The 19284-nt window shown below is 42.9% G+C and overlaps 1 protein-coding gene across 2 annotated transcripts in view; it reads right to left on the bottom strand.

Moving 5' to 3' along the window:
• Nucleotides 1-19284, bottom strand: part of LOC137570963 (phospholipase B1, membrane-associated-like) — a 183190-nt gene that overhangs the window by 23945 nt on the left and 139961 nt on the right. For both annotated transcript variants that reach the window (XM_068279650.1, XM_068279651.1), the window contains 5 exons: nt 17958-18001; nt 16893-16992; nt 8441-8492; nt 4568-4648; nt 3854-3919 (listed from right to left, as the gene is read on the bottom strand). In XM_068279650.1, coding sequence (XP_068135751.1) covers nt 3854-3919; nt 4568-4648; nt 8441-8492; nt 16893-16992; nt 17958-18001 — 343 coding nt within the window. The remainder of the gene's footprint in view (nt 1-3853; nt 3920-4567; nt 4649-8440; nt 8493-16892; nt 16993-17957; nt 18002-19284) is intronic.

The following is a 19284-nucleotide window of genomic DNA, read 5'->3' as shown; positions in this document are numbered from 1 at the left end:
TCAGCTGCAGGGGGCTGAGGTAAGCCCCAGGTGAGTAAAACTCAATTTTTTTCCCTCACTTAAGTGCCTCTTTAAGGAACCAATGGGGAATATTGGAGCTAAAATTTAAAGATGCTTTTTGCTCTTAGCTATACTAAGTATAGCTAAGAGCAGTGCGGCGGAGGCGGCGTGTGTGGCGTCGGGGCGGCGAAGATCTTCAATCAACATGTAACTGAAGGTCGCAAGATAGAGGATACTGTCGTGGGACCTAATTGACGTGGGATTTTTTTCTTAAAGGTACAGGTAAGTATTTCTGGTTAATTTAGAACATTAACCACTTAACATCTCAGTCGTTTTCAGCTTATGCATCCGAGCAATGTTCACCTCCCATTCATTAGCCTATAACTTTATCACTACTTATCACAATGAACTGATCTATATCTTGTTTTTTCCGCCACCAATTCGGCTTTCTTTGGGGGGTACATTTTGCTAAGAGCCACTTTACTGTAAATGCATTTTAACAGGAAGAATAAGAAAAAAAATGAAAAAATGCATTATTTGTCAGTTTTCGGCCATTATAGTTTTAAAATAATACATGCCTCCATAATTAAAACCCACGTATTGTTATTGCCCATTTGTCACGGTTATTTCACCATTTAAATTATGTCCCTATCACAATGTATCGCGACAATATTTTATTTGGAAATAAAAGAGCATTTTTTCCGTTTTGCATACATCACTATTTACAAGCTTATAAAAAAAAAATAGAGAGAAATATTTCATCTTTACATAGATATTTAAAAAGTTTAGACCCTTAGGTAAATATTTTTTTTTTTTTTATAGTAATGTTTTTTTTTGTTTTTTTTTATTAAACATTTTATGTGGGCATTTTTGGGAGGGATATAAAAGTGTTTAATTTGGGGAAATATTGGTGTATTGTAATGTTTTTGAGGATTTTCTTGTAGTTTTACTTTTTGGCCACAAGATGGCAATCTCGATTTTTTTTACATGACGTCACTCTAAGCGTACAATGTACGCTTAGAGAGACACAGCTTCAGAAAGAGCGAAGCTTCCGAGAGAAGCTGTCGCTTTTTCAGCGGGGGAGAGGAATCAATGATCGGGCTCCATAGCCCGATAAATTGATTCCGTGGCTACCGACTCCGCGGCCGGGAGTGCGCGTGCACGCGCGCGATCGGCCGCGGGAGGCCGCGGGAGCGCGCCTGTCCTCCTTGACGTTTTTATACGTCAAGGAGGACAAAGTGGTTAAAGGACTTTTCTCGTGGTTGTGTTTTTATTTCATTTAACCCTTTATGGAAATGGGTAAGGGGTACTCCTGCACCCCTATACTCATTTCTCCTGGGAGGGGGGCAGGCATCTGGGTTCCCCTACTTAAAGGAGACTCCCAGATGACACCATGAACCCCCCCCCCGGGAGTCGTCGCCCCCACCTCCTCCTGGGGCACCGGAGGTGGGGAAGAGCCCCTTGTCCATGGATTGGACAAGGGCTCGAGGGGGGAGGGGAAGGCTTGGCCGCCCCTCCCCCCCGAAGCCCCCCCATACCATGGACCATGCGGGCTGGTATAGCTCAGGGTGCGAAGCCCTAGTCGGCCGGGGCTCCGCATTCTGGCTATCCCAGCCTGCATGGGAGACAAGGGGTTACAGAGGCTCGGGAGGGGGGACCCCACGTCATTTTTTTCAAAACTTTTCCCACACTCTGAACATAACCCAAAAAATTTAATTTAAAAAAAAAAATAAATACAATTTTTCAATTTTTTTTTTTTAAATATTGTTTCCCAGTATCTTTTTAACATATCCTGCAAATTTGGTGTTGCTAGGATTTAAGGGGACTTTGCTATTAACTGCTAAAGTCGGCGGAAAAAGTTTCCACGGGAATGTCAGTACGCGATTTAAATAGATACATTTCCTTTGAAGATTTAAAATCGATTTTCTCAAAAACTATAAGGTCTTTTTGAACATTTTTTTTCTTCGTGTTCCCACTATTTTTCTTAACATTCCCTACACATTTGGTGTTTCTGGCATTTAAAGGGGCTTTGCTATTAACCGCTAAAATCGGCGGGCGTTTAATTTTCCCATGGTCAGAAGAAGAATATTCAAAATCGATTTTCTCAAAAACTATAAGGTCTTTTTGAAAGATTTTTTTTTCCTCTTGTTCACAATTTTCTTCTTAACATTCCCTGCAAATTTGGTGTTTTTAGCTTTTAAGGGGGCTTTGCTATTAAACATTAAAGCCGGCGGGCAGATATTTTCCAAACGGCAGCAAAGCAGGGGTTAAAACGATAAATATCGTTTGGGAGCAATACAAATATAAATATAAACGATAAATATCGTTTTTAAAGCCGGGGCCATTTTTCAGCTGTCAAAAACGAAAAATAACTAGTGATAATGGTTCTCTATGGGGCGCCGTTTTTTAACTACGATAACTGGCGCCATTTTTAACGGACCCCCTACTAATCAGGCTGCAAAGGAAATGAAACCAACAGAGGTGTGCAGCGCCTATCAGGGACTCAAATACACACCTTGAATACAATCCAGATACAAACTATGCACTAATCCCTAATCTAAATAAATTGAATGCAAACTGATACACATGAATGCAGCTAGCCACAAGTTGACTTACACTTTTGTACAACAGAAGGAAATGGCATCACTTTCAAATATAGGCTGCAGCAGAATTGACCAGCTGCATGCATGTGCAGAGCCCAATGCACGGGCAACTTACACAACTTGCATTCAAAACAGATGCAGCAAAGGAGGACCTTAGCTTCAAAAACAGTTTGTACACAGATTGTTTAATACTAGACTCTACCACTATGTTGACGTGCCCTTACAGAAGAGGCCTAACCTGTTGTACAACAACGATACCGTAAGTAACATTTTAAAATGGACAGGAAATCAAAACAAAAAGATATTTACTTTAAATTAAAAAAAATAAAAATAAAACAATAAATTTACTTAAAAAAAATAATATCACACAAACCTTAACTAAAAATTAATGTTGCGAGTTTGTAACACGATAACATATTTCAAAAACTTTAAAGAGAATCTGTACTCTGAAATTCTTACAATAAAAAGCATACCATTCTATTCATTATGTGCTCCTGGTCCCCTCTGTGCTGTTTCTGCCATTCTCTGCTGCAAACCTGGCTTGTAATTGCCAGTTTTAGGCAGTGTTTACAAACAAACTAACCAGCTTCTAATAGGCTCAGCTAAGCAGAGTGTGTTAGTCACACAGAGCCTGCAGGGGGTGTGTACAGCTTCTAGCTAATCACAAGCAGCCCTGCACATTCCAGTCTGACTGCCTCAGCCTGACTGTGCCGACTATAGAGAGAAGATTAGATCATATAACAGAGATAACACAGCTACTGTGCAATTAGGAAAAGCTGCAGTAAGCCAGACCACATTAGAAAAGGCATAGGAACTTATAGCATAGAAGAAATAAAGATAAACAATTTGTTACAGAGTCTCTTTAATGTTCTAATGTTGAAAACTATAATTATCGTGCACCCATTTCACTGCTTTGGGTGCCATATTACTGATAAATGCATTAGAGTCTATGGCAGCGTCCAAATTGTCCATTAGCTGCTAGTGCCCTTTTTTTTCCTGCTACCTGTTTTTCTATAAATGTTTTTGGATTGTGGAACAAATCATCTGAGTATACATTAATCCTTATGGGGAAATTTGCTTTGATATAACAGTGCTTTGGATTACAAGCATGTTTCTCGAACTATTTATGCTCTAAAACCAAGGCTTCACTATACTAGGAATTCTGGTCTGGATGAAGCAAGTCACATGACACTAGATAACACTGATGACAATGAGGTGTTGCTATGGGAATAAGGATGCGTCAGCTGTACCTCTTTGTAGATAATGTCCAGAGTTTCTTCCATATAATCCATGTGATTCTCCAGAGAATGCTGCTCCTGATAATACAGAGAAATATGCGTCCAATCAACAGATTTATGAACAACTTCTGTGATATCCCATTACAGTATTCACATTATGGTCTCCAAGTGCTTTATGCAGGTATCTCATGGAAGGTGGAATATTCTACCTTTGGGCACACTTTCCCATGAACCTATACTAGACTTTAGGGATAGTAACTGAAGATAATAAATCTGATTTGATGCACGTTATGCTAATTTTATGCAAATGCTTGCAGTTTGGATTTGGACAAAATAAATGCACTTGCTGGATTAGCCCAGATGAAAAAAATAGCCTATCACTGACCATCTCTAGCCCAGGATAGCAGCAACAATAATGTGTCCAGAAATGCGTAAAATTCAAAGTAGGTATCAGACAGACTTAGGCAGAGGTCAGCGAAGGTGGCAGAGGTCAGAGCAAGTGTCAGACTGAGGCAGAGGTCAGGGCAAGTGTCAGACCAAGGCAGAGGTCCAGGCAAGTGTCAGACTGAGGCAGAGGTCAGAGCAGATGGCAGACTAAGGCAGAGGTCAATGCAGGTGGATGAGTGAGGTAGAAGTCAGAGCAGGTGGTATACTGAGGCAGAGGTCAGGGCATGTAGAAGAGGTCAGAAGAAGGGCACCGCTGTCTGTCAAGTGGTATTCACTTACCTTGGACATGCAGTACTGGCAGATGTCGTTGCCTCCAATGAAAACTGTGATTAATTTCCAATCTTCATTGAAATTAATAAGCTGTGATAGGAAAATATAAGACAAAATTATTTAAACACGATCTTGATGCTATCGGGTATACTGAGACTTGTAGTCTATAGACATTTGCAGGCTTCTCATGTCTGTAATGCCAGTGATTATAAATCTTAGTTTAAAAAGCACTATCATCTTTCATAAACGCTATACAGGGTCTAATGCAGACAATAGCCAGGACCATAAATACACAGAGATCATGCATGGTACAACCGCAACCTCCAGGACCATAAATACACAGAGATCATGCATGGTACAACCGCAACCTCCAGGACCATAAATACACAGAGATCATGCATGGTACAACCGCAACCTCCAGGACCATAAATACACAGAGATCATGCATGGTACAACCGCAACCTCCAGGACCATAAATACACAGAGATCATGCATGGTACAACCGCAATCTCCAGGACCATAAATACACAGAGATCATGCATGGTACAACCGCAACCTCCAGGACCATAAATACACAGAGATCATGCATGGTACAAACGGAACCTCCAGGACCATAAATACACAGAGATCATGCATGGTGCAACCACAACCTCCAGGACCATAAATACACAGAGATCATGCATGGTACAAACTGAACCTCCAGGACCATAAATACACAGAGATCATGCATGGTACAAACGGAACCTCCAGGACCATAAATACACAGAGATCATGCATGGTACAAACGGAACCTCCAGGACCATAAATACACAGAGATCATGCATGGTACAAACGGAACCTCCAGGACCATAAATACACAGAGATCAAGCATGGTACAAACGGACCCTCCAGCAATACATGTACAAAATGTACACATAGTTCATACACCACACAACCGGAACCTCCAGCAACACATGAACCTAAGCTGCCTATATGGCATCACAGAGGAGAGAAGTGTATGGGGCCCGGTCAGAGGGGCCCTATCATGAAGCAAAGTGAAGCACACGATGGCACTTATCAGACACTTGACCAGAGCTACAAAGCACACAGACATTGCTGTCTCTCATACAGACATTGCCGTATTGTGAGTGCATCTTCTCATTATTATTCATTCACTTCAGTCACCTCCCCTTCTGACACGCAGTGCTGAGACTGATGGCAGAGAGTAAGCTCTCCACTTGAAACTGCTGTTCACATTTGTACATGTGATTCCAATAGTGTGCAGATATTGATAATGGGGTCCAGGCAGGGAGAAAAAGATTAATATATTGTAACCTGATCTGCTCCACCCTGCTGTGTTTAAAGCTCTCAACCAAGCTGATAACGAGTTCAGAGATGAAAAGGAGTTCGGCAGGACAAGCAGACTTAACAGTGAGTGAGGGATACTGGCTGTGGGCAATGTATGCATATGTATAGAGTATGTGTGTTTGCATTTTGTGTGCTCTGTACAGTAAATTGTTGGATACTGTACCACCTTTGACATGGGAGACCAGGGTTTGAATCCTGGCTAGGGTCAGTACCTATTCAGAAAGGAGTTCAAGGCAAAACTCCCTAACACTGCAGGGTGGCCTCTTGAGCGTGCCTTTGTGGCTGCAGCTCTTGAGCGCTTTGAGTCCGACAGGAGAAAAGCACTATACAAATGTTTTGATGGCTGTACTGTTTTGGAATCTGAGGGCCCATGTACACTTACAATGTACATGCAAATGCATTGTCCCTCAGGCATTTTTAGAATCTCCCTGTGCCTTTGCACTCTTGAAAAATAACTAATTTTCAGGTGCAAACAGCTCAGAAACTAAGTGCCGCTGTAGCAGTAATGTTATACGGTGCAGGTCACATAAGGGTAATTGGGGGTTCCGGCGATCACCAAACCCAGAAGTACATCTCCCTTCGAGTTGCTCAGAGGGGGAATAGTATTTTACGGCACCGGGAATTTGAGCGGCAGCAGGGAGAGCCCTCATTTGGCTTGCCTTGCCCCCAGCTCTCTGGCGGCGTACTAATACAATGCCTACTACGTACTTCGTACGCAAAATGGGAGACTGTTAGCAGTGGGGTACCACAGGGGTCTGTTCTGGGTCCAGTGCTCTTCAATTTATGCATTAAAAGGGAAATAAAAACTCTAAATGCTAGCATCATATTGCCCCTGTTTAACTTTCTAGTAAGGCCACATCTGGAATATGGAATTCAGTTCTGGGCACCACATTACAAAAAAGATATTGCAGTTTTAGAGCAGGTGCAGAGACGAGCAACAAAATTGATACGTGGGATGGAAGGTGTCACTTACCAAGAAAGGTTAGATAAACTGGGTTTATTTAGTCTAGAGAAAAGATGCCTTAGAGGGGATCTAATTAACATGTATAAATACATTAGAGGGCAATATAATAGCTTGGCGGATGAGCTTTTTGTCCCTAGGCCTTCTCAAAGGACTAGAGGACATGATCTGTGCATGGAGGAAAAAACGTTTTAGCCATTTATTTAGGAAAGGGTTCTTTACAGTAAGAGTGATTAACCTCCCTGGCGTTCTAATAAGATCGCCGGGGCGGCTGCGGGAGGGTTTTTTTTAAATAAAAAAAAAACTATTCCATGCAGCCAACTGAAAGTTGGCTGCATGAAAGCCCACTAGAGGGCGCTCCGGATCCGTAATTCTGATCGCCTCCGGCGACCAGAATAAACAAGGAAGGCCGCAATGAGCAGCCTTCCTTGTTTTAATTACCTCGTCGCCACGGCGACGAGCGGAGTGGCGTCATGGACGTCAGCCGACGTCCTGACGTCAGCCGCCTCCGATCCAGCCCTTAGCGCTGGCCGGAACTGTTTGTTCCGGCTACGCTGGGCTCGGGCGGCTGAGGGGACCCTCTTTCGCAGCTGCACGCGGCGGATCGCCGCGCTGCGGCGGCGATCAGGTAGCACACGCGGCTGGCAAAGTGCCGGCTGCGTGTGCTGCTTTTTATTTGGAGAAAATCGGCCCAGCAGGGCCTGAGCGGCAGCCTCCGGCGGTGATGGACGAGCTGAGCTCGTCCAGACCGCTCAGGAGGTTAAGATGTGGAATGCATTGCCACAGGAAGTCGTTATGGCAAACTCTATACCTGCATTTAAAGGGGGCTTAGATGCTTTCCTTGCGTTGAAAGACATTGATGGCTACAATTACTAGGTAATACCTAATGATGTTGATCCAGGGATTTTATCTGATTGCCATCTGGAGTCGGGAAGGAATTTTTCCCTTTAGGGGCTAATTGGACCATGCCTTGTAAGGGTTTTTTCGCCTTCCTCTGGATCAACAGGGGTATGTGAGGGAGTAGGCTGGTGTTGTACTTTGTTCTCTGGTTGAACTCGATGGACGTATGTCTTTTTTCAACCAAAATAACTATGTAACTATGTAACTACTACAATGTTTGCTTCAGGCAGCAAAAAGTATAGAACCTGCCCTGGCCTGGCGAATTAGTGCCTGCCTGGCTCTGGCTGCCCATACTGACGTGTGCTGGATGGTTGGGGAAGGGGGTTTCTTTTCAGCAACACATCAATGTTACAGATGATGAATAGTGGACACAAGGGCGTCTATGTGTTCAGGCCTTAGAGCTTTTTTTTCTGCAAAGCATGAGAGGGGCCCAGTAGGCTGGCCCAGTATAGGGCCCAGAAATGTCTGATGGCAGCCCTAGCACATACAAAATGCACTCGTAGCTCATACACAACACAAACAGAACCTCCAATAACACACATACTAGACACACACATAGCTCATGCATGGTATGGAAACGTCCAGCTATCCTCGTACATGTTCATTGGATAGAATAAGTACTCCTGAAATGGGGCGGACCCTGGTCTAGTGAGCTTACAATCTATTATACGTACCGTGCTTTCCTTCATCTTCTGCACCAGCATCCGAGCTTCGAGGGGCATATTCCTGTGTGAAAAATGCACCAGCAAGATATTAATGAATGTGGTTTTCATTTTCAGTAGGATTTAAATGATCCACTTTGGGGCTGATTCACGAAAACCATCTCAAGAATGAAATCATCCCTCAGCATCTAGAGGCAACGTGCCCAAATAGCGCAATATGCCACAGAGAGTGAGAGAAATAAGCAAAAGGAATGCCACTCACAAAACTGGATTGCAAAGGGGTAACCAACTGATAAAGTACATGGAGATTCACAAACCCCCCAACAGTTCTGGGTCTGTTTGCTCTCTATGTAAAATCAAATACCGTACCAGCTGCAGCTGAGCTGCCGGGGGACCTGGTCCCTCAAACACAGAGGGTAAGATGCACAAAGTAGGGCGTAAGAGGTGCACAAACTGCAATAAAACGGTGTTGAAAAAAGAAAAGAAGCTAAAAATGATACAACAAAAAAAGTTTTATTACGTACTGGCAACACATTTCGCGGGTGTCTGCCTACATCCTCAGGCCAATAACTGTGCCAAGTGTGACAAGAGCCGAGCTCCGAACGTTGCCAGTGCGTAACAAAACTTTTTTTATGTTACTCAAGTATCATCATTGCAGTAAGCCACCTCTTTATTTTAATTTTTTTTTTACTTTTTTTTAAACACAGATTTATATTGATTTGGGCGCCTCTTATCCCCTGTGCGCTGAAAGGAGTGATCAATCAGAAGATACAACAGATAAGAAGAGATAATTTGTGAGATAAGATAGATACAAATAAGTATAGATGAGATAAGATAGTACAAATAGATGAGAAAAGATAGACAGGGCCGGATTTGTACTTTTTACCGCCCAAGGCCAATTATACCGTCTGTATGGTTGTTATCTCCGTGTGCCGCAATGAGAATTCTGCTTACATCATTGGATGTCACAGACAATAACTATTTCAGTAATACGCGTATAAATTATAAGTTATATTTTCCTGAAGAACTTTTATGTTATGTTTGCCATCTCGTTAATGATGGACCCATTGTGCCACCATGTGAGTTAGGCTGAAGTGTACCTGTAGGATAGAGCTTACAGGTCTTGCAGGGATGACACAAGTACACAGGACAGAGAGTTCAATGGTTAAAGCTGTCCTTGTAGATAGGGATGGCTGCATGGAACAGCTTTACTGTCCCTCACTGAGCCGCCCCTAAATTTCTGGTGCCCTAGGCCATGGCCTATGAGGCCTTGCCAGAAATCCGGCCCTGAAGATAGATACATAAATGATATAGTAATTTTTGTCTTATCTTATGATCTATCTCTGCTTATCTATTTTGTCTCGGGACTTATCTTGCCTTTTCTGTTTATGTTATAATTTATTTTTCCTTAAAATAACTCCACAGTAGAGATAAGCGTTGAGTTCAGTAGTCACAGAGGCAGGATAACTGAAACTAGGCCTCCAACTCTCTACACACGGTGGACCTTATCCAAATCACTTTTTCACCTGAGTTTTCTCCCAGGAGATCATTTTTCATCTTCTGTTTAAACAGTGGCGTAGCAATAGGGGTTGCAGAGGTTGTGACTGCATCGGGGCCCTTGGGCCAGAGGGGCCCCAAAGGACCCTCCCTCAACCACAGTATTAGCTCTCTATTGGTCCTGTGCTGGTAATAATCACTTCTATAGATGCGTTGAATAGTGGTAATCATTAACAAGCTGTTTTCCAACTCCTTCTTGCACCTCTGACACTGTAGTTGCCAATGGCAGGTTTTGGTGCACTGTAGCAATTATTATGTATAGAAATTGAAAAAGTAGCAAAAAGACGGTGAAAATGACTGTTAAAATGATTAAGGTAATTTTTGGGCTTACAGGTGGCTTAAAGTGACACTGAAGCGAAAAAAGTTATGATAGAATACATTTTATGTGTAGTACAGATAATTAATAGAACATTAGTAGCAAAGAAAATAGCCTCATGTTTTTCTTTTCAGTTATATAGCTTTTATTTCATAATCATTCTTTCATATTTGCAATTACAAACCACACTCTGTAAACTATGAAGCAGAGCAGAGCTAATGACCCTTTGAACTCCTCTGCAGTAAAACCTTATCTGAAGCTGCCTCTCATTGTTTCTTTGATGTATACGTGCTTCAGAAAATAGGACTGTCTTTCACCCATGTTGGGTCAGTTAGCTCAGAGAAGCTCTTTTGCATAAACAACAACTGAAGTTTCACAAAACGGACCCAAACTAAACATTTTTTTAATTCAAAATATTTAGTTGCACCACTCTGACACATACAAAGATAAATAAACACTCTGACACATACAAAGATAAATAAACACACCTATGAACATTTCAGTGCATGCTTTTCACCCTTCTCTTTTCATAACTAGGGTTATACAGGTGGCAGCCATTACTTCTGAGCTTAGTAGGAGGTTTTAGATCATGGGTGTGTTTGTCATCAGCTACCCTCCCTCACAGGGGCGTGGTCTATGTGAAATCTCACACAAGCTGAGATCACCTCCCCTGTGACATCATCAGTAGCAGCCTGTGTTTTGTTTTTGTTTTTTATCTCCTCCACCAGTCTGCTGGATTCTGTCCTGGCAATATGAAAGGAAGGGAAGGGTTCCTCCAATAAATGTAAAATATTTTATATTTGTCATCATGCAACTGAAAAAAGGCTGCTATTTATTATTATTATTATTATTATTATAAGTTAGAAAATAGATTTTATTACTGAAATCGTGTATTTTAATTTGGGTCCACTTTAACTCTTCCTGTACTGGAAACAATATGAGAGTAATGTCTGTGCTACTAATGTCTTATTTCTTTGCTGTACTACACATACAATGCATTATTTCATACAGTAAGTTTAATTTCACTTCATTTTCCCTTTAAAAGGCATTTTATGATAAGATGTAAAAAAAATATCACCTAGTAGAAATTTTAGGAGAAAAAGTACATCAGATTGGACCAACAGTGTCTTCTCTCTGCGTTCCCAGCCAGGGCAGAACAGGAACCAACAACTCACAATAGTCTAGAGATAATATTATGCAGTAGAACAGTGATAGATGTATGGACATCACATAAAGGAGCAATCGTGTCTAATGATGCTCTGTCAAAGAAAATCTTGTGTCTGTGTGGGGAGAAGAAACAGCTCTGAAATGGGACTGACATTTTACAGGAAAGAAATGGCATTTTATTATATTGACAACAGGGAGAAGAGTAGTGGAAGAAGGTGAAATAAACCCTGAATAGGGATGGTTGGAAATGCTGATTTCTGATTCCGACATAATTTCTACTCTCCTGAAAATTTTCTTCTCAAAAGGACCGCACCAAACAAGTTTGCCAAACTTTATTCAATCTTCATAAAATCATTTTATGAAGATGTAATAAAATTTTGTAAACTTCGATGGTGCGGATTCTTTTGTGAAGAAATTCAACAGATTTCCGTTTCAGGGGAAGGATCCTGCACACCATTATATTCCATTGGTGCTTTACCTTAGGCTATAAATACTTTCCCAAAAAGTGACTTTCCAATTTCCACATATTTCCCAAGAATGTGTTTTTTTTCAATAAAGTTAGTTAATTGTACACATAAAAATAAAAAATAGCTTTTTTTTGCAGCTGTACGCTATTATGCGGAAGTGCATTTCCAATCGGCAGCCGTGGTAAACTTTGCACTTTTAGTCTAATACTTAAAAAGCCAATGGACCAAGGAACAGTAAATTATAGTAAACGGCATCATGAAAAAAAGAGCAACACATGATGATTCTCAGTGACAACATCAGACAGTCTGCAGAGAAACTTGGCCTTGAGCACCAGTGGGCATTTCAGCATCACAATGACCCAAAACACACAGCAAAAGTGGTGAAGAAATTGTTAGCAGACAACAACATTAAAGTTTTGGAGTGGCCCAGCCAGAGTCTTGACTTGAATCCAATTGAGAATCTGTGGAAGGAGCTAAAGATCAGGGTGATGGCAAGAAGATCCTCCAACCTGAAAGATTTAGAGCTGATTGCTAAAAATGAATGGGCAAAAATACCTGTGGAGACTTGCAAAAAGCTGGTCTGCAATTATAGGAAGTGTTTGATTGCTGTAATAGCCAATAAAGGCTTTCCTATTGATTATTGAGAAGGGTATGAATAATTTTGGACTGGACACTTTTTGCTCAAATGTAAATAAAAGCTGAGAAATGTTTGCCCCCCTTCCCCACAATAATGCCTCCTGTAAATTGTCTTATCTTTTGGGAGACACCTATGTCATCACGGCCGGCCTTTGGCCTGTGCGACCGGAGCGATCGCTCAGGGCGCCAGACCGCTGGCTTCCAGGGGGGGGGCGCCGCACTCCTGCCGCATATTGTTGTTTTGTGCTGTAGCTCCATTCACGCTTGATTGTGTATCTCGCCTGGCTACCCACCACGTGATGTGCCTGTGTGAGGCTGGCTTCCTACCACGTGACTGTGCATGTGCCCGGAGGAAGAACGAGGGAATCTGAATGGCTGGCCAGAGATGGTCTTTCGAGGATGCTTTGATCCTGGACTGCAGAGTCCGACGGAAGGGAGGTGAGATTAACCTCTAATTGACGGCTGTTGTCTGTGTCTTTCCATGGAACTGTTCAGCTCTATATTGATTAATTGCCTTTGGACTGACTGCTGGATTGACTATCAGTCTTTATTTTCAAAGTGGTCAGTGGATGTTTTTATGGGGGCTCTTCAAAGGTCAAATAATTAGCCTGGCATGTGTGAAAGTTTGTTGTTTTGTTTTTATTCCCTGGCCAGAGAACTTTTACAATTTTGCATTCTGCCTGTTTGTTATAATTACATGGCTTGAGGCAGAAGACTAATGGGATTTATCCACATTGCTCTGTGATTTTAATATTCTGGAGGGGGTTAACCACCTAATGTAATATCCTATTTAAAGGACAACCAAGGTGATTTTTGTCTATGCATATTTGTATAACTGTCTGCAGGTGCCTGGTGACAGTGTGAGTTTGCAAACAAGGGAGCTTGGAGCTGCAGCAGTGGAGAGAGTGTGTGGTATTTGAGATATGCATGAAAATTTATGGTATATCTACTTTTTTTTTTTTTAAGTGCATTGCACACTACCAGGGGTGATCATGGGGAAATGAGTGTTCATGGGGCTCAGACTGTAGCTGTGCATGCAGGGTCTCAGCAAGGGGCTGCCTCCCTTATAAATGATCCACATTTTCTGACATCTTTTGCAGTCACAGTTCTGCTGTCACCTGCTGATCTACATTGTCATGCAACTGTCCTTAGAGGAGCTCACAATCTAATGCCTGCAATCATGTCACTAATTGTCCTCAGAGGAGCATATAATCTACGCCCTGCATCATGTTACCAAATATTTTTTTCTTTAGCCCCCAGCTCCAATCATTGTGGGGAAGTGGCTGCACTTTGAGGGGGGAACAAAAAGTATTGCTTTTTATATGGGGGGGGTCGTCAATGTTACCTTTCATATGTGAGGGTGATCGCTCATTGTCAAACGTGGGGGTCAATGCTGCTGTTAACCTGTAGGGGTGATTGCTGAATGTCATACTGTATGTGGGGGTCAATGCTGCTTGTCATAGTTGGGGTCATTACTGCATTTCACATGCTGGGATGCTGACTATCATATGTTTGGTCAATGCTACTTGTCACATGTGGGTGTTTATGCTGCTTTTTATAAGGGGTGGGGGGCAATTGCTGCTTCTCATATTTGAGGTGATTGCAATTCATTTTGCATACAGTAGTAGTGTATTTGCAGTCAACAGTTAAGACTGTATGTTTGCTGGGGAAAAGGTGTGTGTGTGTGTGTGTGTATAGTGGGGATGGGGGTGTTGGGCTGGGAATGTTAGGGTGCTGTCGGTCAGGGGTCGGCTGATGGTAGTGGGCCTAGGGCGGTAAAAAGTACAAATCCGGCCCTAGCCGGCGCTGGGGTTGATGGGGGCGAAGACCATGCGGCGCTGCCTCTTGGAGTCAGTGTGAGACTCCGCCCAGCTCCCGGCCCCGTGATAGGATGGATGGAGCCAGGAGCGCTGAAGCGTGCAGCATGTATGCCAGCTGCGTACGTACAAAAAGGGCGCCTGGACAAAAAGGGCGCGGGGTGTAAACTCTAAATAATAATTAATCATTAATAGGGTTTATAAATATAGTGTGCTATATTTCGTTTACAAATAATGTTTAACAAAATTATAAATCATTAAATAATGTTTATGAAATCGGAAATTGTGAAAACGTTAATCTTCCCTGTTTCAAAAGTTAAACTTATAATTACGTTTATAAAAAAACCAATAATATATGTTTAATTGTTATAATTGTATATTATTGTGAATAACCGTCATTTATGGTTTGTTCTTATAATAAAATCTGAAAATATTGTTTATAAAGATGATATAAATATAACTACGTTCGTAATAAGTGTTGTAATACATTAGTAATTATTACTAAAATTTTACTAAAACTATACCTAAGCCTACTCTTACACAGAACCCTACCTGTACCTATCCCTAACCCCTAGACTCCCCTGTTGGTGCCTAAACCTAAGACCCCCCTATTGGTGCCTAAACCTAAGACCCCCCTGTTGGTGCCTAAACCTAAGACCCCCCTGTTGGTGCCTAAACCTAAGACCCCCCTGTTGGTGCCTAAACCTAAGACCCCCCTGTTGGTGCCTAAACCTAAGACCCCCCTGTTGGTGCCTAAACCTAAGACCCCCCTGTTGGTGCCTAAACCTAAGACCCCCCTGTTGGTGCCTAAACCTAAGACCCCCCTGTTGGTGCCTAAACCTAAGACCCCCCCCTGTTGGTGCCTAAGTAACCCTCCCTGTACCTACCCCTAACCCCTAGACCCCCCTCTTGGTGCCTAAACCTAAGACCCCCCTGTTGGTGCCTAAACCTAAGAGCCCCTGTTAATGCCTAAACCTAAGACCCCCCTGTTGGTGCCTAAACCTAAGACCCCCCTGTTGGTGCCTAAACCTAAGACCCCCCCTGTTGTTTCCTAAGTACCCCTCCCTGTACCTACCCCTAACCCCTAGACCCCCCTATTGGTGCCTAAACCTAAGACCCCCCTGTTGGTGCCTAAACCTAAGACCCCCCTGTTGGTGCCTAAACCTAAGACCCCCCTTTATTATGTGGATAATAATGTTTTACTAATTGTGGATTCAAAAAATATTTTGCAATTTACGTTACGTACTGATCGCTTTATTTTGTGAATAATAATGTTTTACAAACAGTAAGGGATAAAACTTTAAATAATGTTTTAATTATTTAAATAAGATAAATATGTTTAGTATTTTCATAAACGTTATTCGGCACGGGTGCATTTTATAAACGTAAATCACCACAAGTTCAGTTATAAATCATTAAACATCGCCGGGCGCCGTTTGTAAACTTTATTTAGCTCCTGGCGCCGTTTATAAACTTTATTTAGCTCCGGCGCCCTTTTTTCCTACTCGGCGCCCATTAAACGCTATTTATTATGGGAGTGAATGGCGGCGCCCTTTTTGTCCACTAGCGGCATGCGCCCTTTTTTCCCAGCTCCATGCCAGCTACCCTGCCCTGCTGTGTGCCTATGTTCTCTCCTCTGTGAGAGACCATTTGGCCATCTTCTCCTCTCTCGTGCACTGACCAACAAAAGTAAGGCTCTCCTTGATCCCATCCCTAACCTAGCTACCTACACTATACTAGTATAAGGACAAGGGGGGGGGGGGGGGGCTGGTAAGGGGGAATTTGCTGCCTAACTAAGAGGGGAACTAGTAGTAGCCTAAGCTATATACACTAAGGAGGGATCTGTGTATGTGTGTATGTGCGTGCGTGCGTGCGTATGTATATATATGTGTGTGTGTGTGTATACATATACAGATTCCCTCTTAGTGTATATAGGTTACTAGTCTTGTACATGTAGTAGTCAGATCCCCCTTTAGTGTATATATAGGCAGATCCTGCTCTTAGTGTATATATTATATAAACACGAAGGGGGGGATCTGCCTAATATATACACTAAAAAGGGGGGATCTGCCTAGATACACTAAGGCCCCGTTAACATCACAAACGCGGATGGCCATGTGTGCGGAACGAAACGCATGCGAACGCACGCCATCCGCGTTTGTGTGCGTTGCGTGGCTGATCCCATCACTGAAAAGTGAATGGGACAGCCACGCGTTTTGGCAAAAAATACGTGCAGCGGCTGGAAACGCGTGCAGTGTGAACGGGGCCTAAACGGAATGTGTGTGTGTGTGTGTGTTTGTGTGCGTGTGCACAAAGAGGATAAATGGGGGGGGGCACCAAAATCTGGTTACGCTCAGGGCGCTGTGAAACCTAAGGCCGGCCCTGTATGTCATTCCTTGTCAAAAAAAACTTCCTGGTTGAATAAAAGTAACTTGAAGTGAAAATTTGCCAGGGGAATAAATAATTATGGGCAGCTCTGTATGTGTACTGTAGATGGCACTTACCGCGCTTTAGCCCCGCTGATGGCCACGTTAAATGTTTGGTTTTCCCGGCCGGTCCCGGTGGAAAATCCGTATATATTTGGGTTGAACTTCTTCAGGATATCTGAGAGTAGAATGGAAAGTAAAGATCTGTAGAAATTATCACCAATTCTGACACGCTAAAAAAAGTTTCCTATTATGCAAATTTCCAGCAAAGTAATGCTAGGAACACAAACTGTCAGACTGATTATTTCCTGCAGGCCCAATCTGATTTTCCAATCAATTTTCCATAGAAATAAATGAAAATCGATCAGAAATCAGATCGAACCAGTAGGAAATAGTCTGACAATAAATCTGACAGACAATCTCAACGTGAGTGCATGTGTGACATCACACATTGTCCTCGTATACCCCGGGGGCACCCAATCGAGTATGTTGGCCCTACATCTTGTACCATGTCCAGTCGATGCATGGAACCAATTTCGGCCCAAAATTGGTTGCATTGTCAATAGGGCATGCTCTCGGCAGCACCAATTTTTTTACGCCCCAATAATAATAACCAAATCGCATGGTCAGCCAAGTCGCCTAATGTATGTCCACCTTAAGGCTGTGTTCCCACTTGCACCAAATCATGTGCAGCCAGCAGGAGTGGACATAGTACCGCAACAGATCCAGTGCAGACAAGTGTGAACGGCTCATGTATATAAGTCGTTCACTGTTAGTTTAGCATTGAACGGACAGAACATGTCTCAGCTCAAGTGGCAGCACAACCCATATGTTACTTTTTTTCCTATGTTGCTGTCGCAGTATGAAGTAAAAGTCTGAAAAACATCCGTCTGGTTTCAGACTAGCCCATCACCTCATGAGTCTCATGAGGGGGGGGGCATTATTTTCAAAAACATTTACTAGTGTGACATCAGAAATCATGCCTAGGCACCAAAGTGTGAAGCTGAGGGTGATGTGGTGGGGGTGGAGCCACCTCTGACTAGGCAAGTATATGACAAAGCTGGCAAATGCATAATACTGTGTAGTGTCGATTCTCAGCAGCTGTATATTCATCTACACCTTCAGGAACCACATTAAACTTACTCGGCAGAGTTGTAACTTTTTCCAGAGTTTCATCTCCTCCAATGCTGGAAGGAAAGGAGAACATTAACATCAGGAATACAAAACATCTGAACAGGATATTACCAATGAATGTAGGTTCGGTGAGGAGGTGGAGAAGGGACGTTTTACCCCATTTATCAACTTCCTTTTTCTGCCCCAATAGGGGCGGTTCTTACATGAAGCAACGTGAATACCATGCTTCAGAGTGGCATCAATTAGGCCTAGTGCACACCAGAGCGGTTTGGTCGCTTTTTCAGATCCATTTGCGGATGTGGAAACGCTTGGGTAATGTATTTCAATGGGCTGGTGCACACCAGAGCGGAAGGCGTTTTGCAGAAATGCATACTCCTGAGCAGCTGCAGATTTTGGATTGCGGAGGCGTTTCTGCCTCCAATGTTAAGTATAGGAAAAACGCAAACCGCTCTGAAAAACAGCACTTCAGAGCGGTTTTGCAGGCGTTTTTGTTACAGTAGCTGTTCAGCTTTACTGTAACAATACATGAAATCTACTACACCAAAAACGCTTCACAAAACCGCAAAATGCTAGGAGAAACGCTACAGAAAAATAAGAAAAAGCGTTTCAAAATCTGCTAGCATTTTGCGGATCTGCTAGCGGTTTTTGGTGTGCACTAGGCCTGAGAGGGTGGCAGCAAGATGGGGCTCCCCTCCCCAAATAATTATGTTCCCCTTCTCCCAATCTGTGTCTCCCCCTCCCTAGATGCAATGTGCCACTTCACTCACCTGCTCTCAGCGTTCCAGTGATGGGATCTCCATCTGCCCATCCAGGCTCCTGTATCCATGGCTACAGCAGTGCCTCATGGGACCTGTTACATGCTGCCGGGTCACATGAGGCATGGCGCCTCAGGAAGCAGGACTTCACGTGTGGCTGGTGATACCATTGCTAATCTGCTGAGATTGGGTGAGTGATGCGGAGCCAGTACAGAAGATACCTGACATCCTGTGGATCAAAGCCACAACGTGGGCCAGCAGGGAGAAGGTCCCTGTGTGCCCCAATAAGCTGAGATTCTGACTTCCAGTTCCACGATAAACCCAAAATTCTACTGCAAGCGTCTGATTGGTTGATGTGAGATGCTAATAGCTCCAAGTTGACGGTAAATTTAGTGCTAATCATATGCGTCTTGGAAATCGACAAATCAATGCAGCAGCTGCTGGTTATTTTGCAAACAGCATACAATTTACACAAGTTTAGCATTTTTAGCATCTCATTGACCACTAAGTCTTCACAGAATCTCTCAGTATCGGACATTATGGGGTCGGTTTTAAATTTTTCAGCATTCGTGTTGCAGCGT

This window comes from Hyperolius riggenbachi, chromosome 4, assembly GCF_040937935.1.
Source record: "Hyperolius riggenbachi isolate aHypRig1 chromosome 4, aHypRig1.pri, whole genome shotgun sequence".
Lineage (NCBI taxonomy): Eukaryota > Metazoa > Chordata > Amphibia > Anura > Hyperoliidae > Hyperolius > Hyperolius riggenbachi.
This window is presented reverse-complemented; position numbering and strand designations above follow the sequence as displayed.